At 44.9% G+C, this 16,917-nt stretch overlaps 4 protein-coding genes across 4 annotated transcripts; 1 reads left to right on the top strand and 3 right to left on the bottom strand.

Moving 5' to 3' along the window:
* Window positions 1-600: 600 nt before the first annotated feature.
* nscE (NAD-dependent epimerase nscE) lies at window positions 601-1,548 on the bottom strand (the record flags this gene model as incomplete). The annotated part of the gene is made up of 1 exon (XM_033564286.2): window positions 601-1,548. The coding sequence occupies one exon, from the start codon at window positions 1,546-1,548 to the stop codon at window positions 601-603; it is 948 nt and encodes a 315-aa protein (XP_033420177.2).
* Window positions 1,549-2,750: 1,202 nt separating this feature from the next.
* ALT_3288 (germin family protein) lies at window positions 2,751-3,518 on the bottom strand (the record flags this gene model as incomplete). The annotated part of the gene is made up of 1 exon (XM_033564285.2): window positions 2,751-3,518. One exon carries the CDS (start codon window positions 3,516-3,518, stop codon window positions 2,751-2,753), a length of 768 nt encoding a protein of 255 aa, XP_033420176.2.
* Window positions 3,519-8,197: 4,679 nt separating this feature from the next.
* On the bottom strand, window positions 8,198-8,866 carry ALT_3289 (FPP/GGPP synthase family protein; the record flags this gene model as incomplete). The annotated part of the gene is made up of 1 exon (XM_033564284.2): window positions 8,198-8,866. One exon carries the CDS (start codon window positions 8,864-8,866, stop codon window positions 8,198-8,200), a length of 669 nt encoding a protein of 222 aa, XP_033420175.2.
* Window positions 8,867-13,831: 4,965 nt separating this feature from the next.
* On the top strand, window positions 13,832-14,725 carry ALT_3290 (uncharacterized protein; the record flags this gene model as incomplete). Its single annotated transcript, XM_033564283.2, has 1 exon — window positions 13,832-14,725. The coding sequence occupies one exon, from the start codon at window positions 13,832-13,834 to the stop codon at window positions 14,723-14,725; it is 894 nt and encodes a 297-aa protein (XP_033420174.2).
* Between the last annotated feature and the right edge of the window lie 2,192 nt (window positions 14,726-16,917).

Genomic DNA, 16,917 nt, shown 5'->3' on the forward strand with positions numbered 1-16,917 from the left:
CCACGACATCAGCAATTTGCTGAAATCACAGCGGTTCAAATTCAGTGCCTACCCTAGGGAATTACACTGGTTTTGGCTTCCCTAGAACGGAACCAAACTGGTTTGTATAAAACTGTTGGTTATGGCTTTTGTAGTTTTATTGGATTAGGTGAATCTGCCTAATCCATTTAGCTTAGTAGTTACTAATTTCTAGGATTTCTCTAGAATTTATTACTAGATAGCCTAGCGTCTAGTCTATCTAAATATTAAATATTAGTTCAAAATATCTAATGGTGGTGGGATATAAGTGAATATTCATTTCTGTCATAGGTTAGGGAAAAGTGGTGCTTTATATATTACGTATTTATATCAACCTTTGATAATTACTATGATCGAAGAGAATCTCTCATCCACTACCTATTTAACCCTATATATTGAATCAATGATGTAGATCTAGATTAGTATAATAATGGCAATCCTATCGACTTTCGAAATGCTTCAAAGCTGGGAATCTGTGGCTTTGCAGCCTAGAAAGATGTAGACTTTTAGGGCTTTGCAAGTGATTCGGATTCTAGAATCGTCGCAGGTGCATTTCTGATAGAGTCATGAGATATCAAATTACTAGCCCTTCATCTGCTTAAACCTCTCCACTACCAGCCTATAACTTCCTGTTTCCAACTCCTCCACCAAACTCGGCCCCGACGGCTTCCACCCCAACTTCTCGACGGCCTTCCCATTCGAAGCCCGAATCATCAGCCCAAAGAACCTCGACAGGAATTCCCCCCACCTCTCCTCCGCCTCCTCCCTCTCGAATGCCCTAACCGGGACCCCGACCGCCCTTCCAATCGCTCCGGCCAACATCGCATACGTCGTATCCCAGTCGGCCGTCCCATGAAATATCTCTCCGGCTTTAACCGTCTTATCCGACGCCAGCAGCAAGAATATCGCCGCTGCATCGTCCACGTACACACTGGTCACGCACCCATCTTTGACAGATGCAATATACCCGCTCACCCCATTATCAACAGCCATATTGACCATTCTTGCCGCGAACCCCGTCTCGTTCGCCCGGCCATACACATACGGCGGCAAGCGCACAACATTAACCTGAACGCCCTTCTCCGCCCACGACAGCGCGTGCTTTTCACAAACATGCCGCTTGACTCTGGTGTTTTTGGCATAGGGCGCGGATTCGTTGACGACGCTGTCGCCTGTGTCTGGGCGCACGGTGAGAATCCCACTGGCGACGATGAGGGGTTTGGAGGTCCCGACTAGCGGGGCGGCGAGGGCATCGACGGCCTCGGTGTCGAGTTTGATGATTTGGTCGTAGGATTTGCTGAAGTCATGGTCGAAGGCGAGGTGGAAGGTGGCGTCTGCTTTTGCAGATTGTTCTCGGAGGATGTTGTGTGTGGCTAGGTCGCCGCGGATGGGGACGGCCCCGAGGGAGGTGAGAAGCTCGTCGCGTTGGGGGCTGCGGGAGAGGCCATGAACTGTGTGGCCTTGTTGGATGGCGAGTTCAGTAACAACGCGGCCGATGAAGCCAGTTGCGCCGGTTATGAAGATGTGCATTGTGTACTGTGTGGGGTGAGTGATAGCTTGGCGGTATTCTTGATGGCGATCTGCATGACGGGGGCTCAGCCGCGCTATATACCGAGACGGATTTTGGGACATCGGACTTAGGGGTTTAGGTTGATGCGGACAGAGGATTATTTGGAGACAATTCAATCCCAGCAGCATATATTTGATTGAAGCTGGTTGTATTGATTGATTGTGCGCCTCAAAATATCCTGGTCATGGTGGAATAATGAATGAGGGTTATAGTTAGTCAATGTTTACGCTTTGGTCATCACGACCAGTCAACATTTGCCCCAAGTAAAGGTACGGAATATCGATAAAGACTTCCATGATTTTAAATAACTCTTATTTCAATGCTTAACTGACAAATTCAGTCTCATTGGCAGTTTTAGGCAGCCAATGATATCAATCTCATTTTTGCTTTTGCTGGAGTCATCGCCCTCTTCAAAAGGACATATATGTATCATCATATCCACCATCAAAATCACCATCACTCTTCTCATCTGTCTCCTAATCGAGTATTCAATGTAAAATGCCCAAAGTAGTCATTCGCAGAAACATCCAGCCCAACCCTGGGCGCATCCATTCTCGCCGCCCTCTCTAACGCCAACTGGACTCCAGTCATCCTCCAGCAGCAAACCACAGTCCTGAACTATCGTCTCCAGGCACCGAAATCCTGCTATGTTGGTTCTTCATCCCATACATCTGTTGTCGCTGCACTCAAGGACGTCGACAGTGTCCTCAGTGTCATACTCATACCCGGCCCAGAAACCATCACCTACCAGCTCAACTTTCTCAACGCCGCCCTACAGGCGGGCTATCGGAAATTGCACGGTGTGAGTTTGCCCTCTGGGAGGCAGTCAAGGTAAAGGTTGTAGTGCACTGACAATACCCTAAATCCCGTGAACCCTCAAAGCTCCGCCCTGTGGGATAGACTGAACAATACCCAGATGGTCCGGGCCCAAGTGGCTGGATGGCGGGGCGTGGCACGCATACCAAAGGTCCCAACCAGGACAGCCAGAGCCGTTTAGTACGTGGAACCATACAAACACCAACAAGACATATGGATTGACCTGCATTATCCATCATTGCTGCTCTCGCGCTACCTCGTCACGCACGCCAGTATTTTATTTTTGGTCTTATCTGGACAACCCAGGATATTACAGCGACATCGGAGAGGCTTGTGAGAACTAGCATTAGGCATGGCGTTGGGAGCGTCGGAAGATCCCGCAACTTCGCATGCACTCGTCAACGCCAACAATAACCGGACCAGGGATCTTTTTCCGGACCATATCTATCTCATTTTCATCAAGACTACGCCCAAGAGCGTCTTCGAGGGCGGCGTCAGGCAGACTAAAGAGGGCTTCAAATTGCTGCGTTCTTCCAAAATCATCGGTACCGAAAGCAGCCACAAAGGCTCTGGTCTCGCAGGAAGGATTGAATTGCATGTGCGTTGAGCCTTGTGGAAATATAGTCCCCTGAAGAGCGTTCAGTGTCAAATTCACAATTCGAGGAGTAGCGCCAGAATCAGTAGCCGGTGGCTCAAGCATGAGAAATGTCTGTAGACTGCCGTTGAATGGGAGAAAGAACTCGGTTCCGCCGAAATGGGCATGAGGAGTATTAAACCCACAAGGCCCCAGAAAGCCAATTGCCATGCCGACACCTTGGCCTACCAGGGCTGGAAATGTCTCGCTAGTAGCATCGACCAGGTATCCGCCAGAGGTAAGCTCACTATTCTTTGAACCATCTCCGAAGTCGAACATAAAGTCGTCGTTTGCCAGCAACTGGTACTTCGCATACCGAGAAGGGGCAAGCAGAAGCTGCTGAGACAAGGTCAGGTCATGGGCACCACCAGATCCAATGGAGCTTGGAGTAAGTAGACGCTGTAGCTGCAATGTGCCGCCAGGAGCCGCCGTCCCAATGTAGAAAAGGGAGCTAGCTAGAAAAATTGGCCAGAGATTCATGGCGTAGATCAATCAAGCATTAGATCGGCCGTAGAAAGAAAGAATAGGATTCTCCAAAAGAATGAGGACAATTTTGTTGGCGATATTTATTATGGGAGGAGAGACCATTTAACTAATGACGTTTCATACCACCATGATCCTGTTGCGGAGTACCCGGAAGTTTGTGAAAGTCTTGAAGTCATGAAATCCTACGATTAGTCCAAGCCCCTTTGTGTGAATATTTCTTGGTACTATTAAACATTAACTTTCCCCTAGAGATAAATTTCAGCATAAGGCGAGTGCGAACAGAAATACTAAGTGTTTAATTATATCTACAACATAGGTGATCATAGGTTCTCATATTAAGAACTAGACCATGGTCGTAAGGTACATTGATATAACACCCATTTTAGCTATCTATGCTAAGAGGCAGGTGTGCTTAAGACGGTTCATCATCTAAATATAATTATTATACATGGCCTAAACAACCGTCCGTTGGTGAGAGTCCGAGAGCTCCATTTGTCCAAGGCTGACGTTTGCTGAATCAGCTAGCTATTCAGTGAGGGTTGGACTCGATTTTAGCGGTTCGGTTATGCACCTCTACCCCTCATCGCAGTGGACCTAATGTATGACACACCCCACATGAATGGAACCCCTTTCTACCATTCCCAGTGCAGCATCTGGCGTAATATGTTGTGTGCGCATTGTGTGTAAGGTATTTCTGCTGCTGGGCCCCGGCAGTTGACAGGCAGAGGACTGCGTCGTCCTGGTAATCTTTCACTATAGGGCATTCACCAAGAGCAGGGAAAGTGGGTGTACAGTCCAGAGATGGGTAGCTATCATTCCATAAGTTGTCCCATACATTGATTCCATGCATTGTAAGGTATTGGAATGGTCAGGCCGGTGCCCAGCGCCTTCGCTGCGGTTAGCCCAGTTTCCTTCACAGCAGTATTCCAAAGACGCGAAGTCCTTTATTAGGGAGTTGATGTGCATTTTGACTGTCCAACCCGGGTTAAGGATAATATTCGATAAGAGAAGTCCAGATGGATACCTCAAGCGCTCATCAGGGCGCTTTTGCATTCATCCGGGCTTGTGCTCGCTGTATGCTGATTATGTATACCTCACAAATATGTAACCAGACCGCACATCATAGCCACAAAAACATTAGTAGTCTGGTTTCAAGCCCAGCTTTTTCTGTTCGCCTCTCAAAACTATCGTCCTTTCCGCGCCTGCCGGTTGCAGTACTTGTATTATAATTCGTCCATCACATCTATCAGGTTCGCTGACTAAATTTCCTCTTCCTCCCGCCGAGGAATGAGAAGCAGCTTGTAATAAAACCATGCTGATCCATTTTGTGGTGCAACCCAGATTTACAATGATAGATGTATATCAGACGCCCATAAATGCATTGGACAGTAGAACATGTAGATCTCCTAAAAATGGAGCTGTATTGATGAGCTATTGTTGGATATGATGATGTGCTGGCGCCTCGGCGTCTTGAAACTGTTGTAGTAACTTGGGAAAGTGAATTAGAGTCTACGTACGCTGCAAATCAGAATCTCATATTGTTCTACTGTCCCAGACTGCACAGACCAGCGCAGATTTCATTGATTAGCTTGACAATTATTTTCCAAAAGCTGCCTTTGCATTTGCATAACAGTATAGGAAAACCTAATAGTAGGGGAAAACCTATACCAAGGCAGAAATATAATACTGCAGGTAGCACATTAATAAATCATTTCTTTCAATCAGCCATACAGAAACAGATGTCCACCAGGCGAAAGGCATATTTTTCAAAAATGTAGTAGCGAGGCTACCCAGAAGTTAGTAAAAAAGGGCATTAAACAAATCTCAAGCAATTAAAGCTTGAGCAAAACCATGATCTCCGGCGGATGTTTATGAGCAGCCTACAGTCAGGCACAAATCCTGGGTTACAAAAGTTTGTTCAAGACATGTATCTGTTTTGTTGGGTACTCCACAGCATCTTGAGCTGCAGAAAACTTACCATGTCCTATGTTCACTTATAACAAAGAGCTTTCCCTTGCAAGCCACACTGATCGTCGCACTTCTTCACGTAGTCCGGGTAATAGGTGTTTTCGCAATAGTAGATGGCTTGATCGTTGTAGTGAGGGAGATTGTTAAAGCCTTAGTTCCAGTCAGCAACTGATATTTTGCCTTCCTCTGTTGTATATGGGTGTTGGGCTTACCAAGATTATTTTTCAGATACCAGCCACAATACGCGTAGCCACGATTGCATTGCGGCGGCCCTGCGATATACACTTCATAGGCTGGATGACTAGCTGCAAGGGCAGCGGTGGAAAGACATAGAGCGAGTAGAGAGAGTTTCATCATGACTATTATTGAAATTTTAACTCCTTTTAAGCATTGATTAGGGGTTAAAACACAATATAGGTCGCATGTGAGGGAGAATATCTCCTTTTATAATCTCTGCCTACCGATTCAACCCATTCAACAAAGGAAGGTTTCTAAAGTGGCCACCAAAGTTGACATCACCTAGTATACTAGTGTTTACCAGTTAAGGGAAGAACGCCCCCATACCATGTAAACCTGATACTGAATAACTAGCACATCAAACCCTTTTCATAGTACCCTAAATATCGCCACTCTCTACCGGGGTGCTCCGGAGGAGAATGATAATATCTTACAAACTGTGATGTAGTTTAAGTATTCAACCAGTATTCCATGGTCGCCTGTAGAAACTTGACCTTCAGAGGTTTGGCGTCATTTACATACAGCTTTCCGGTTTCAGAAGAAAAGATTAATGTTCAACAATATGTGCCAAATATTGAATCTAGCTGATGTTGACAGGATGGCATTCGATAGACTTCGCCCATACCCACTGGTGACCCTCAAACGCCCTTACCCGCATGCAGGAAACCCCAGGTCACCCCCCAAGCACCGGAAGTATACCCCGAAACAGCAATATCTTATATCGTAAAACCATTTTAATTGTATTGCTTTTTTTCCTTTTATGCCGTGGTGTATATTGTAGGAAACTTTAGCGGATACAGACGGACGGGGGCTACAGGGGTTTGGGCGAGGTCTCAGCGGTTGAGACATGGCAACGCCCGTCTATGACAGTCCATTATGACACTGGCCGCCTCCTCCAAGAGCGATCGCTCGGAGAGTAATGTAATTAACCGCCACGGCGTAAGGGTACCCTAGAACCAAGCTCTAAAATTCAAAGGGAAGCGGTTCGTAATTGTCGCCCTGGGTTATAGGGGTCATAAGACCCTTCTGCGCCGAACTTGCACCCTTCGTAAGGGTACTATTTAGCGGATCTAAAAAAAGCTAAACTAAGGGCCAAACACAATATAGAAGGAATAGTTATGCTCTCAGCAATAAAACATAGGAAAATTGCCAAGAACTTTGGTTAGGGCTCGCCCGAAACTATTGACATGGGCGGGCTAGATGGTTTGCAGCAGTGACTGAATCAGAAGTGAGGAACGTATCACATATCCTTACTATTCGTCCTTTGGTGCCTGAAGTAGTTACCTTATCTTCGCCTTTGATCCTGGGCATGAAATAAAAGAAAGGACAAAGTCAATTAGGTTCATAAACTAAATATTGATTTCGCAAGAGTACATGGTATTTAGCGTGGACAAGATATACTTTTTAGCTTTCTCGTCCCGCAAGCCAAGGGGGATAGAGCCTGTATTTAACATTCCAGTCACTTAGTTAACAATTATATTCATGACATCTTGGTTGCCTCTTGAGTCTATGAAATGACCCACTTATGATGTCGCCTCGCCAGGATAGCAGCAGGCAGAATAATTAAAGTTTAAAATGCGAAGATTGGGATGAGGTATTTGATGGACTTGCAATATCCCACCGTACTTTAAAACAAGTACCACCCACCTAACTGTTAGGAAAGGTTTAATTATACATTAATAGGGCGATACCAACTGCCGCATGCAGCACCTGCAGAGGCGGGTTAATCACTTTTCCCATGGAAGGTTTGCTCAGCCAGTAATTAAAGTCAGTTAACATCTGTTAGCTAAAGTAGATAATGTTTAATTATCAGTGAAGAAGCTCATTTCCAGCTGACCAAGGTTATCCACTGCATTATACTACAATAAGGGAATGAGCTAGCTAGGTAATTTCTGGTATGCTATCCTTTCAGCACCACCTATATCCACTCTTTAATGGCTATGTTAGATATTTACATGACATAGTAGCCCTAGAAGTCAATGACACCGGGCATTATTATATAATGTTTGCTTAATCACATGGTATATCGTGCATACATCGCAATAGCTGAAGCTTAGATTACTGCAACCGGGGTATTGCCCAAAGGTATTGATAGTAAAGTTTGTACCACTGGCTTGCAGGGCAAATAAAAGGTCAATATTAATATTAACTTTACCCCCAAAAGTCAAAAGCCCATTGCAAACGTATCAATTCTTTATGTTATAGTTGGCGTCGTCATGAACTCTCATACTACTACTACTCCTGCTCTTATTATTTTTATTATTCTTATTATTCCTCTTTTTCAAGGTTGCGCGGTGCCCAACTGCACTGGTCTTCCTATTTTCTATCTTCTTCTGCTGCATATTCATCAAGAGGTAAGCTAATGGATGAACTGATTTGACGCCGACGCCATAAGACATATATATATTTCTTGGATAAATGACAAAGAACGGTGACTCGGTCATAATATGTTCCTCCGTCGAACTGCATCAAGAATGAATAAAAAAAATGCTGCTTCCCAGTCCGCTTCTCTGATCCATGTCATTAATCTGTTTGTATAGCTCCTCCAACTTCTTCTCTTCAAATTCTCTATACATCTTCTCGATTTGTAGCTGGTCAAACAGCCGTAGAACTCTGCCTTCATGAGCCGGATCGTGTTTGCCATAAGAGTCCAGCAACATCTGCCGTTGATCGGCATTACCTGAATGAAACGGTCGGATGAGAAGCCAAGTGCACTTATTATCTTGAATATCAGTGCCGATCTTGCCTGTTGTCTTCGGATTTCCGAAGACATCGAGGTAGTCATCTTGTATCTGAAAGTACTCCCCAACATGCAGGAGAATGTTCCGTGCTCGTTCTAGATTCTCTTCGCTGGCACCTCGAATGTAATGCAGTCCAAGGGCAACTGGCAAGTAAAAGCTGTAGAAAGCGGTCTTGTTGTTGACAATGAAGGCGTACTGTTCCGCCGTCATGTGTCCGGCTGAACTGTTGCGACATATGGTCGTGTCACTCAGCTGCCCCAGCTCTGTCCGGAACCGCGCCTCATTAAAGAGTTCGATAAAAGCAAGATACTCCGCATGATTGCGAAAATGTCGCTGTAAGAGAATGAAGATGCATGATTTAAGAAGCGACGCATCATTAATTGCTAGGAGCCCCATTCCCCCTGCACGATACCATTTCTGAGGTTTAGCCTATTGGTCTACTTTTCCCGCACTGTCACACAGAGAACACTTTGTATTTGCATGACAGCCTGGCTCGGGACTTTGTGCACTGTTGGTGATATGCTTGAAAATATGAACTCTCTCGAGGCGGAAGCAGCCTTGCAGGAAATAATTAATGTTTTAGAGGAGAAAGGTGGGTGCAAATACACGGCCGCTAGGGGATATGCCATGTATGTATATCATACTGTCAGCCAGCCTGGTTGCCGAATCTAGCAAAGGATTTACGGAATTCTCTGGAATTCTGATTCGACCAATCAGATCACGAGAAATAGATCATATTGCGATTCAACTCGCCGATTCCATTCCGATTAGCCGAGAACTACCTTTCCTGTCTATAAATTCTAGTATGAGAACGTAGACTAGAAGAATCAGACCTTCATCCCTTGATATTCCGTGTATATGCGTTTACCATACAAACGTTATTACTTCGGATTGGCCGACACATACTCACCGTAGTTTAGCTACTCTAGTTACTTACGCTTCGTCACAGTACGCAGTGGCAGTGATCGTCGCTGAATTTAAATCCCACTGTGAGAAATACCTGCCTAGCGCGCTGTCTCGCGCCGTCTTCCGTGATGTCTCTGAAGCCTTTCTGGGCCTACAGCAAGAAATACAACTCAAGACAGGCAGTTTGCCTTACGAGTTAGACACTTATATGAGCATCCGCACCCGAACTATAAGGATCAAGCCATTGTTCACTCTGGCTTTGAGTACATGGAGACAAGACCATAGCTGGCCAAAAAAGCTGGACAATATTCAAACAGAGGCTAATATGGTCGCTGGTCTTCAGAATGACTTTGTTGGACTTGAAAAGGGCCTCAAAAGGGCGAGCAAGCAACGCAGTTATAGTATTGATGGGGAGGTATTATGACCCAAGCAAACCTCCTGACCATGAAACCTTGCAGAAGGTAACCAAATACCTTTGTGAAAGGCACAGCTTGGCCATATCACGGCTTATAAAACAAATGGAAGACTTGCGACGAAGTGCTCACCTTCAAGACCCAGTTCAAGTCCTGGAGATGGTTCTTGTGGATATGCAACTTTGCAATAAAAGGGAGACTAGGCTGCATCAGAAGATGATCTTGCTGGTTGCTGATGGAAGTACAGCTGTGTTTCCTGGCACTCTACCTCCCTAACAGGTGAGATCAAATGAACGTCGAGCACGACCCGAAAACTCTCTTTAAGTTCTGGTGGGATACTTGCGACTTTGCACTTAATACTCGAGTGGTAGTATTCCCAATGTATTCGTTCCATAATCATGCTTACATCCATTAAAGAAAAACTGGCATTATTATCTCACATGCCGACAATTAGATTGAGGATAAGATGATAGCAGCAACTCATGTATCCATCAAACCGCCTAGATGGTTAATCATCTAGTAGTAACTTTACCAAACTTTGTCTTATAAAATGGGAAATGTAATTATCACTGGATGCATAGCGCATCTACACAGATGAAACTGCTCTATTGAGCAGAGAAGGCCATTTAATTCAGCCGTGTGGAATTAGCTCTTGGCCGAATCTCAACTGCCGCTTCAGTCGTCGATGGTTCGGATCTGATCATCTGAATTATGATGAAAAACGGTAAGTCCTTGTGATAACAGTCGGGTAATGAGAGTCACTTCATTGGATCATCCTGCTCACCATGGTCTGAGCATATTTTAAAGATTTCGATTGGCCTGATCTGAGAGGTTTTCATTATCGTGCGTGTGGACATTGTATCGAAAAGGATTCGGCCCGGAAACGTCAGGCAATTCCTCCCGCAAAACCAAATCCCGAGAGTTTTCTTGCGGCATCTGGCGCTCTTTATGCTGCATCAGTAATGGTGGAGCTCTGCTTCTTTACCAAAGTTCTTGTCGGCGTGACCACTTGTGTCGTTTGGATAAGCTTGCATTAATCACCGGCCGGGAGGTCGATATTGAGCCAATCGAAAACTGGGTTATCCCATACCTTCCACAATTGATCATTGTGCTCCGGGACCTGCCATCCTGCACTTGCCCTGATTCCAAGTATGGCTCCTTAATACGTCGAGGTACTTCCTGACATAGCCGTGCGGTCGAGATCGCAACTCCTCCCGGATTAGAGATAGCAGATGTAACACACCAAAGTTCATTTTTGTCCCAAGAGTCCTAAGTGATATGAAAGTCGTGGTGGACACAGCGGGGGCCTCCCGCCTCAGTGCTTGCGGATGGTTTGGTGCTAATGTGCGTGGAGTAAATGCGATTGTCATGCAAGGAAGGGTCTGCGGAGACCCGGGATGTAGTGCCTTGAGTAGTATATGTTCCCTATCTCACGCCAAAACCAAAAACTTGGAAAGCGAGGTGCTATCAAATTTACTTCCAGAGTTCCATTCGCTGAGGAGGGCCCGGGACTAGCCAAATCTCACTCATGGACTGTTTAGGGCATGATCAGTGCTTTGTTTTCAATATCTCAAGTATCATGTCGATGTACTCATTTTTCATCAGCCTAATTCTCGGCAGGCCATTATACTCTTTGAGAAGATAGTGCAGATGCCGGGAAATGTAGGAACTGCAAGTGCCCTGCTCCTGTCACCAATGACAGCGCATGCAACTGATAAGGCACTTAGCTTTGCTTAATTTAAGGAGCTGCATTCATTGTCGTCCAAGCGCTTGCGACCAGCCCAGTTGGGAAGGAAACTAACTAGGTTATTCGTGATATTATGCAGGGCATACTAGACAAAACTCTGGAACGCATGATCTGATTACAAATGAAACGACATCCATAGGCATACAGCCGCTGCCAACCAACGAAAACTGGCGAGAAGTATGTAACGCGTGGCGTTTGCAAATATGTTGCTATAGGAGAACGACAGAGCCCCTTGTAGACATTAGTCGTCATATGTAGGTGAAAGCTCGAAAATTCGGTCATGATATAATCAACAGTGTTGTTAGATCATGTGGTGCGAGCTATACCGATCATCCTAGCGCGCTAACCAGCCTGCTAAGAATTGCCGGAGAGACGTCTCCTTCCTAACACTGCATCCCTGAGGTGATCATCCGGTTGACTGGCTTTTAAGGCAGCCAACAGTGCAAGGACGATCAAAAGATTTAAGAAGACTAGAACGCAAAGAAATGGTTCGCCGGCGAGGGCTGATAGGGATATGACGAATGGCGTCATGAAAAAGAAGGTAGTAACTGGCATGTTGAATTATGAGCTTTGAATCAATTCTTCAGGAGAGCACTTAGCAGTTGAAAACAACCAGTAGAGAAAACAATATGTGGATGCACGACTTAAAAGGGTCATCATGTCTAGATACTCACACACCAGAAAATCATCAGCAAAAGGTTGAGCGAGGATCAGGACCCCTTTTAAGTAATCTTGGCGCACATACAGAGTGATAATGAATGGATTTTATAAAACCCTCAAATTAAATTAAGTTGTAATTTGTTCAAGACTGCAAGAGATACACTGACGATGCCAATACATTAATGGTGTGGATGGCTTTTTCAAAATTCATCCCGGCAGTAGCATTATTCAAGCCATTCTTTTGCTAGATGTAGTCATACGTGGAATATGACATCGCTTTAGAAATGATCCCCTGAATAGCTCAATGTGACTCGTAATAGCAGTGAGTGTGTCAATCCGTGGTCTATCTGTGGTATTAATTGAAGCCACTATCTTCCTGATGACAGTATCAAATTCGTGTTGCAATATGTATTAATATAATGCCTGACTGACTGATACTAGTGTATTAGTCTCCTTTGACATGTGCTTTTCTCATTCTGGTCTATATGTAGAGGTCACTTGCCATGTCCGCAATACCTTTGGTCAGTACAAGTTCCACACTTCCCTCAACATTGTAAGGGCTCATCTATCAGAGGACGCAAAGCGAGTAGATCATTTGAAGTAGCTGCACCAGGAAATTGGGTAACGAGCGGCAAGAATCCCCGAATAGTGATTGTATGGGCCCATATTTGTGAGGTTACATTATAGACACTGGAAAACGACTCGGGTCCATGGTTGAAGCATGTAAGGCAATAGGAAAAGTTGAGAACTGTCAGGTGTTGCTGTACAGGTAGTCTCTAAAGCACTATGCAACTACCGTATGGTCATTTACTATGCTTTTTGCAAAAGGCATTGCCTCTTACAGAGTTCCACGGTACCTCAGCTGCCTATATTTACTGTAGACAATGATGTTAGCCCGTACGCCAGCCGGACAACGAAATATGCAGGTATCTGATTTTGTGGCCCCATCCTTCTTCTTTCGTCGGCATGCAGTATATGTCATGGACTAAAGTCTGATAATGACATTGTAGATCCATGTTAATGAATATATACGCGTCCACACAGTCTGGTCGCCTCCCTACTTCTGGGCTACACTAACCAAAGAAGCGCAAACTGACATGATGCAGGAGGCATTCTGGTCGTAGTGGTACAGTAGCAATCGATCTCACAGTCCTCAGTGTTTAGTGTCTTTGCTCGCATCCGCTCTGCCAGTGTCCCCCTAATCTGGCTGTTAATCCCTTGTCTGATTATAAAAGCCCCCTTGATCTCTGCGGTAAATTTTAACAAGGAGCCTTTCATCACTCACAGTTATCTCAACGTTGAATTCTTCAGCTTCAGGGTGAATTCTGGGCTTGTTTCTCAGTTGAAATCGTAAGCCTTGTGAATACTATGGACTTGCAGTTTATATTTACTCAGCCTCACTGGGTATACTGCTGCTTCACATTACTGTTCTCATTTATTTTGTTCATTGGACTGTATGCGGTACTTTGCGGCCATTATGTCACTGAGACACCCAAGAAACTGTGTCTGGGAAGCACTGTACCGAAACAAGACTACGAGACGCTTCTCAATACTTTCCTTCGAGGAATAAGCTATCAGTGTCCGACTATAAACAATGATGCATCACTGATCAGCCGCATACAGAACCAATTCAAAATGGAAGGCATTCCAGAGGAACTGATACGAAGGCTTGAAGAGGAGATTGAGGCGGGCGCCGTTTACGCCCTTGCCTCCTATTCATACGCCCCACAGGGCGTGCAGGAGGCCATTGCAGTGAAGACCGCACTTTATGCTGCTATTGACAACCTTGCAAAGGATATGAGGGATGATCTTCGACGATACTGTATGGAGTTAGTGAGCGGTGATTCGCACGGTCATCCCCTGTTGCGGGCCATGACGAGCTGGTTAAGAAATTATTGCAGGCTCTTCGGCAACTTTGGCGGAAATATGATTATAAAATCATTGATCAATTACATTTCCGCCGGCTTCTACGAGCTCGATGACACCTGCATGCGTGGCACACAGAGCACTTCCGATTTCACGGACTATTTTCGTTATAAGTCCGGAACCAGTGAAGCGTACGGTTTTCTGTCTTTCCCTGAAGAGTTGTTTCCAGAAAACCGCTACCTGGACAAATATCTCGCGGCCATGCCAGCAATAATCGACTATTTGAATATTGCCAATGATCTTCTCTCCTTTTACAAGGAAGAAACAATGAAAGACGCGATCCATGTACACGCCCATGCGAGCGCGAACCATCTCAGCCATTTGGAATCTCTAAAGTGGTTCGCAGAGAGAGCCAAAAAGGCATTTCAGAGAGTCCAGTGTCTTTTGTCTAGCGACGAGCCATTGCAGCGTGCTGCCGAGAATTTTCTGCATGGCTATATAACATTTCATTTAGCCTCAAAGAGGTATCGGTTGACTGAATTAAATATTCCAGCTGCACTGGAAGCAAGAAGCCTTCTCTTGGAACGATTGAGTTCTATAAGAGAAGATCCAGTTTGCGACCACCACAAAGTGGAGCCAGTCCAGCACTCCCGTCTCGATTAGGTTCGCCACGTTACTTTGGTGTCTCGAAATGCCACAAGTCCTTAAGAACCGCCCAGTTGCGCGAAACCGGTTATCTATGTCGAATTTTCCCTGAAGTTGTCACATCGATCCTGGGTCTAATTAGAACTAAGTTGACGTACTGTTTGAATAGCCTCTGCATAAGCAATATATGTTAAGCAAACAAATTAGGTTCTCTCCTTTATGACCTATGCTCGGACATGTAATAGCCCATATAGTTAACATCATGTATGAATACGAAGCCCGCCATGCTTGTAGCGAAGGCAAGTCTCTCCGCACGGGCAAAATGGATACTCAGAGTGTGGTTCAGTCACAACAGAATGTGTCGCAGTTACCCATTACCTTGCCAATGTTTTCTTTTCCGAACAAGTCAATTTGACACTGGATAGTTGCATCAGCAGAAAGCTGGGCTTCCTTGTGGATTCATGAGTTGAAGACTCAGAAGTACTCTGGGGTATGAACATAGAAACTTGGAGAAACTATGATTGAATACTGTGTAATGTAGCCGGGCAGGCTTCCCTTGGGTGAAGATATGCTGAAATGTATAGAAAAAGTAAGGTATCTGAGCAATGATAGCGCGGCCTGCTGCTGTCAGAATAAACCACATCTCAACGACCATTGATGACTAGATCAAGTTACGTGTAGCAGCGATTTATACCTCTGGCAGCCCTCACTCAGGCATGGCTATTTGAGGCGGGAATATCCCTCTTCCTCCAGTACTATAATATCCTGCACATGATGCCTGTGCAAGGTAACCTAAGAACCTCCACATACTGGGAGTTTTAGTCTTATAAAATAAACCTGATACTAAGTGTGAAGTTCTTTAGATTAGGCTTATCCTATACTATATATACCCTATAACGATCCTTATTATATACTAGTTAGCTCATATATATTTTCTTGCCTAAAAGAGAGAACTTCTACTCTAGTAACTCTTGGTCTTGTCTTAGTCTAAAGTCCAATAAGGCCTATTCTTCTATAATAGTATATATAAGTCTAGGGAGTCTAGTATATATAATAGATTAAGTAGGCTATAGGTAGCTATAATGTTGCTATAGGTATTAATATTATAGTAAAATATAACTTTATTATAGATGGAAAAAGAGAGTAAGGGGGTTTAATTATATTCTTACACTTACCTAGAGCTAGGAAATTATAGCCTAGACTTCCATATCTAGTGATTATTATAGGTGTAGGCTCCTGGGCTGTTGGATGAAAAGGATCCTATGTCTTTTTAAGTGTCCAACAAAATCAGTTGAGGATATTGCTCTTGATTATCATAAGCTCTACTCCTTCACAGACACGGCCAAATAGTTGCTAAAACGGGATATAGAAACCTAACCTGACTTTCCCAGGCCAATATCTACCTCCAATAATTCCCCGACGTAGCCTGGCTTGAAAACAGTTTTGGCATTGGCACTCTTTGGCGCGCTAAGACTTCTGAAGTCCCCAAGGGTCTCGTACACCCACTTACCAGGGAATTCCCCACGCATAAGCCAGTTCTCAAGCTTGACTGCATCACATTTGATTCTGCATTGTTCCAGCGACCCTCACAAGCCGGCGGCAGAATATAATCATTATAAAAAGCAATGGCCTGATGACGATCCCCGCCTACAAACGTTTGCTATCAACTGGCAACTGTATCTGACAGGGAGGTGATGGCGGGCGACAGGAAGGGCCCATGGTTCTTTATTCACCTGCAGGCTGGGATAACGACTTCTTGCTGAATCGACTGCGGGTTTTCCAGCGGTAGTAGCTGTGGTTGCAGATGAGATTTGGGGGTTTCGGGAGACTGGAAGCGCCCCATCTTGAGACTGGAGAACCGGACTTCAGAAAAGTCGTAGCGAGGGCATTGAGAAGCCGCTTAAATCGATAGAATTGCTGTGTAGATGAAGGTAAAGGGGGCGGCTCACCACTTTGGGACTGGCCCTTTGACGTGCTGAAGGGGAGGCATGAATCCATGCCCTTTTTTCCCTTTCTTGTTTTCTTTTTTTTTCCCTCTTTTTTTTTTGTATTTTTTTCGGTAAATTTTGTAGAGTTAATTATTACCGCCTATCATATGATCTTGCCATCCCATTTTCGGCGTCCTTGATGGGACCGACTACGATCTCACGCATACTTGGGAGAACGCGGATGTAAAGACTAAAGACGTTTGGCCTTGAAAGTTGAAACCA

This window comes from Aspergillus lentulus, assembly GCF_001445615.1.
Source record: "Aspergillus lentulus DNA, contig: Alt08, strain: IFM 54703, whole genome shotgun sequence".
NCBI lineage: Eukaryota > Fungi > Ascomycota > Eurotiomycetes > Eurotiales > Aspergillaceae > Aspergillus > Aspergillus lentulus.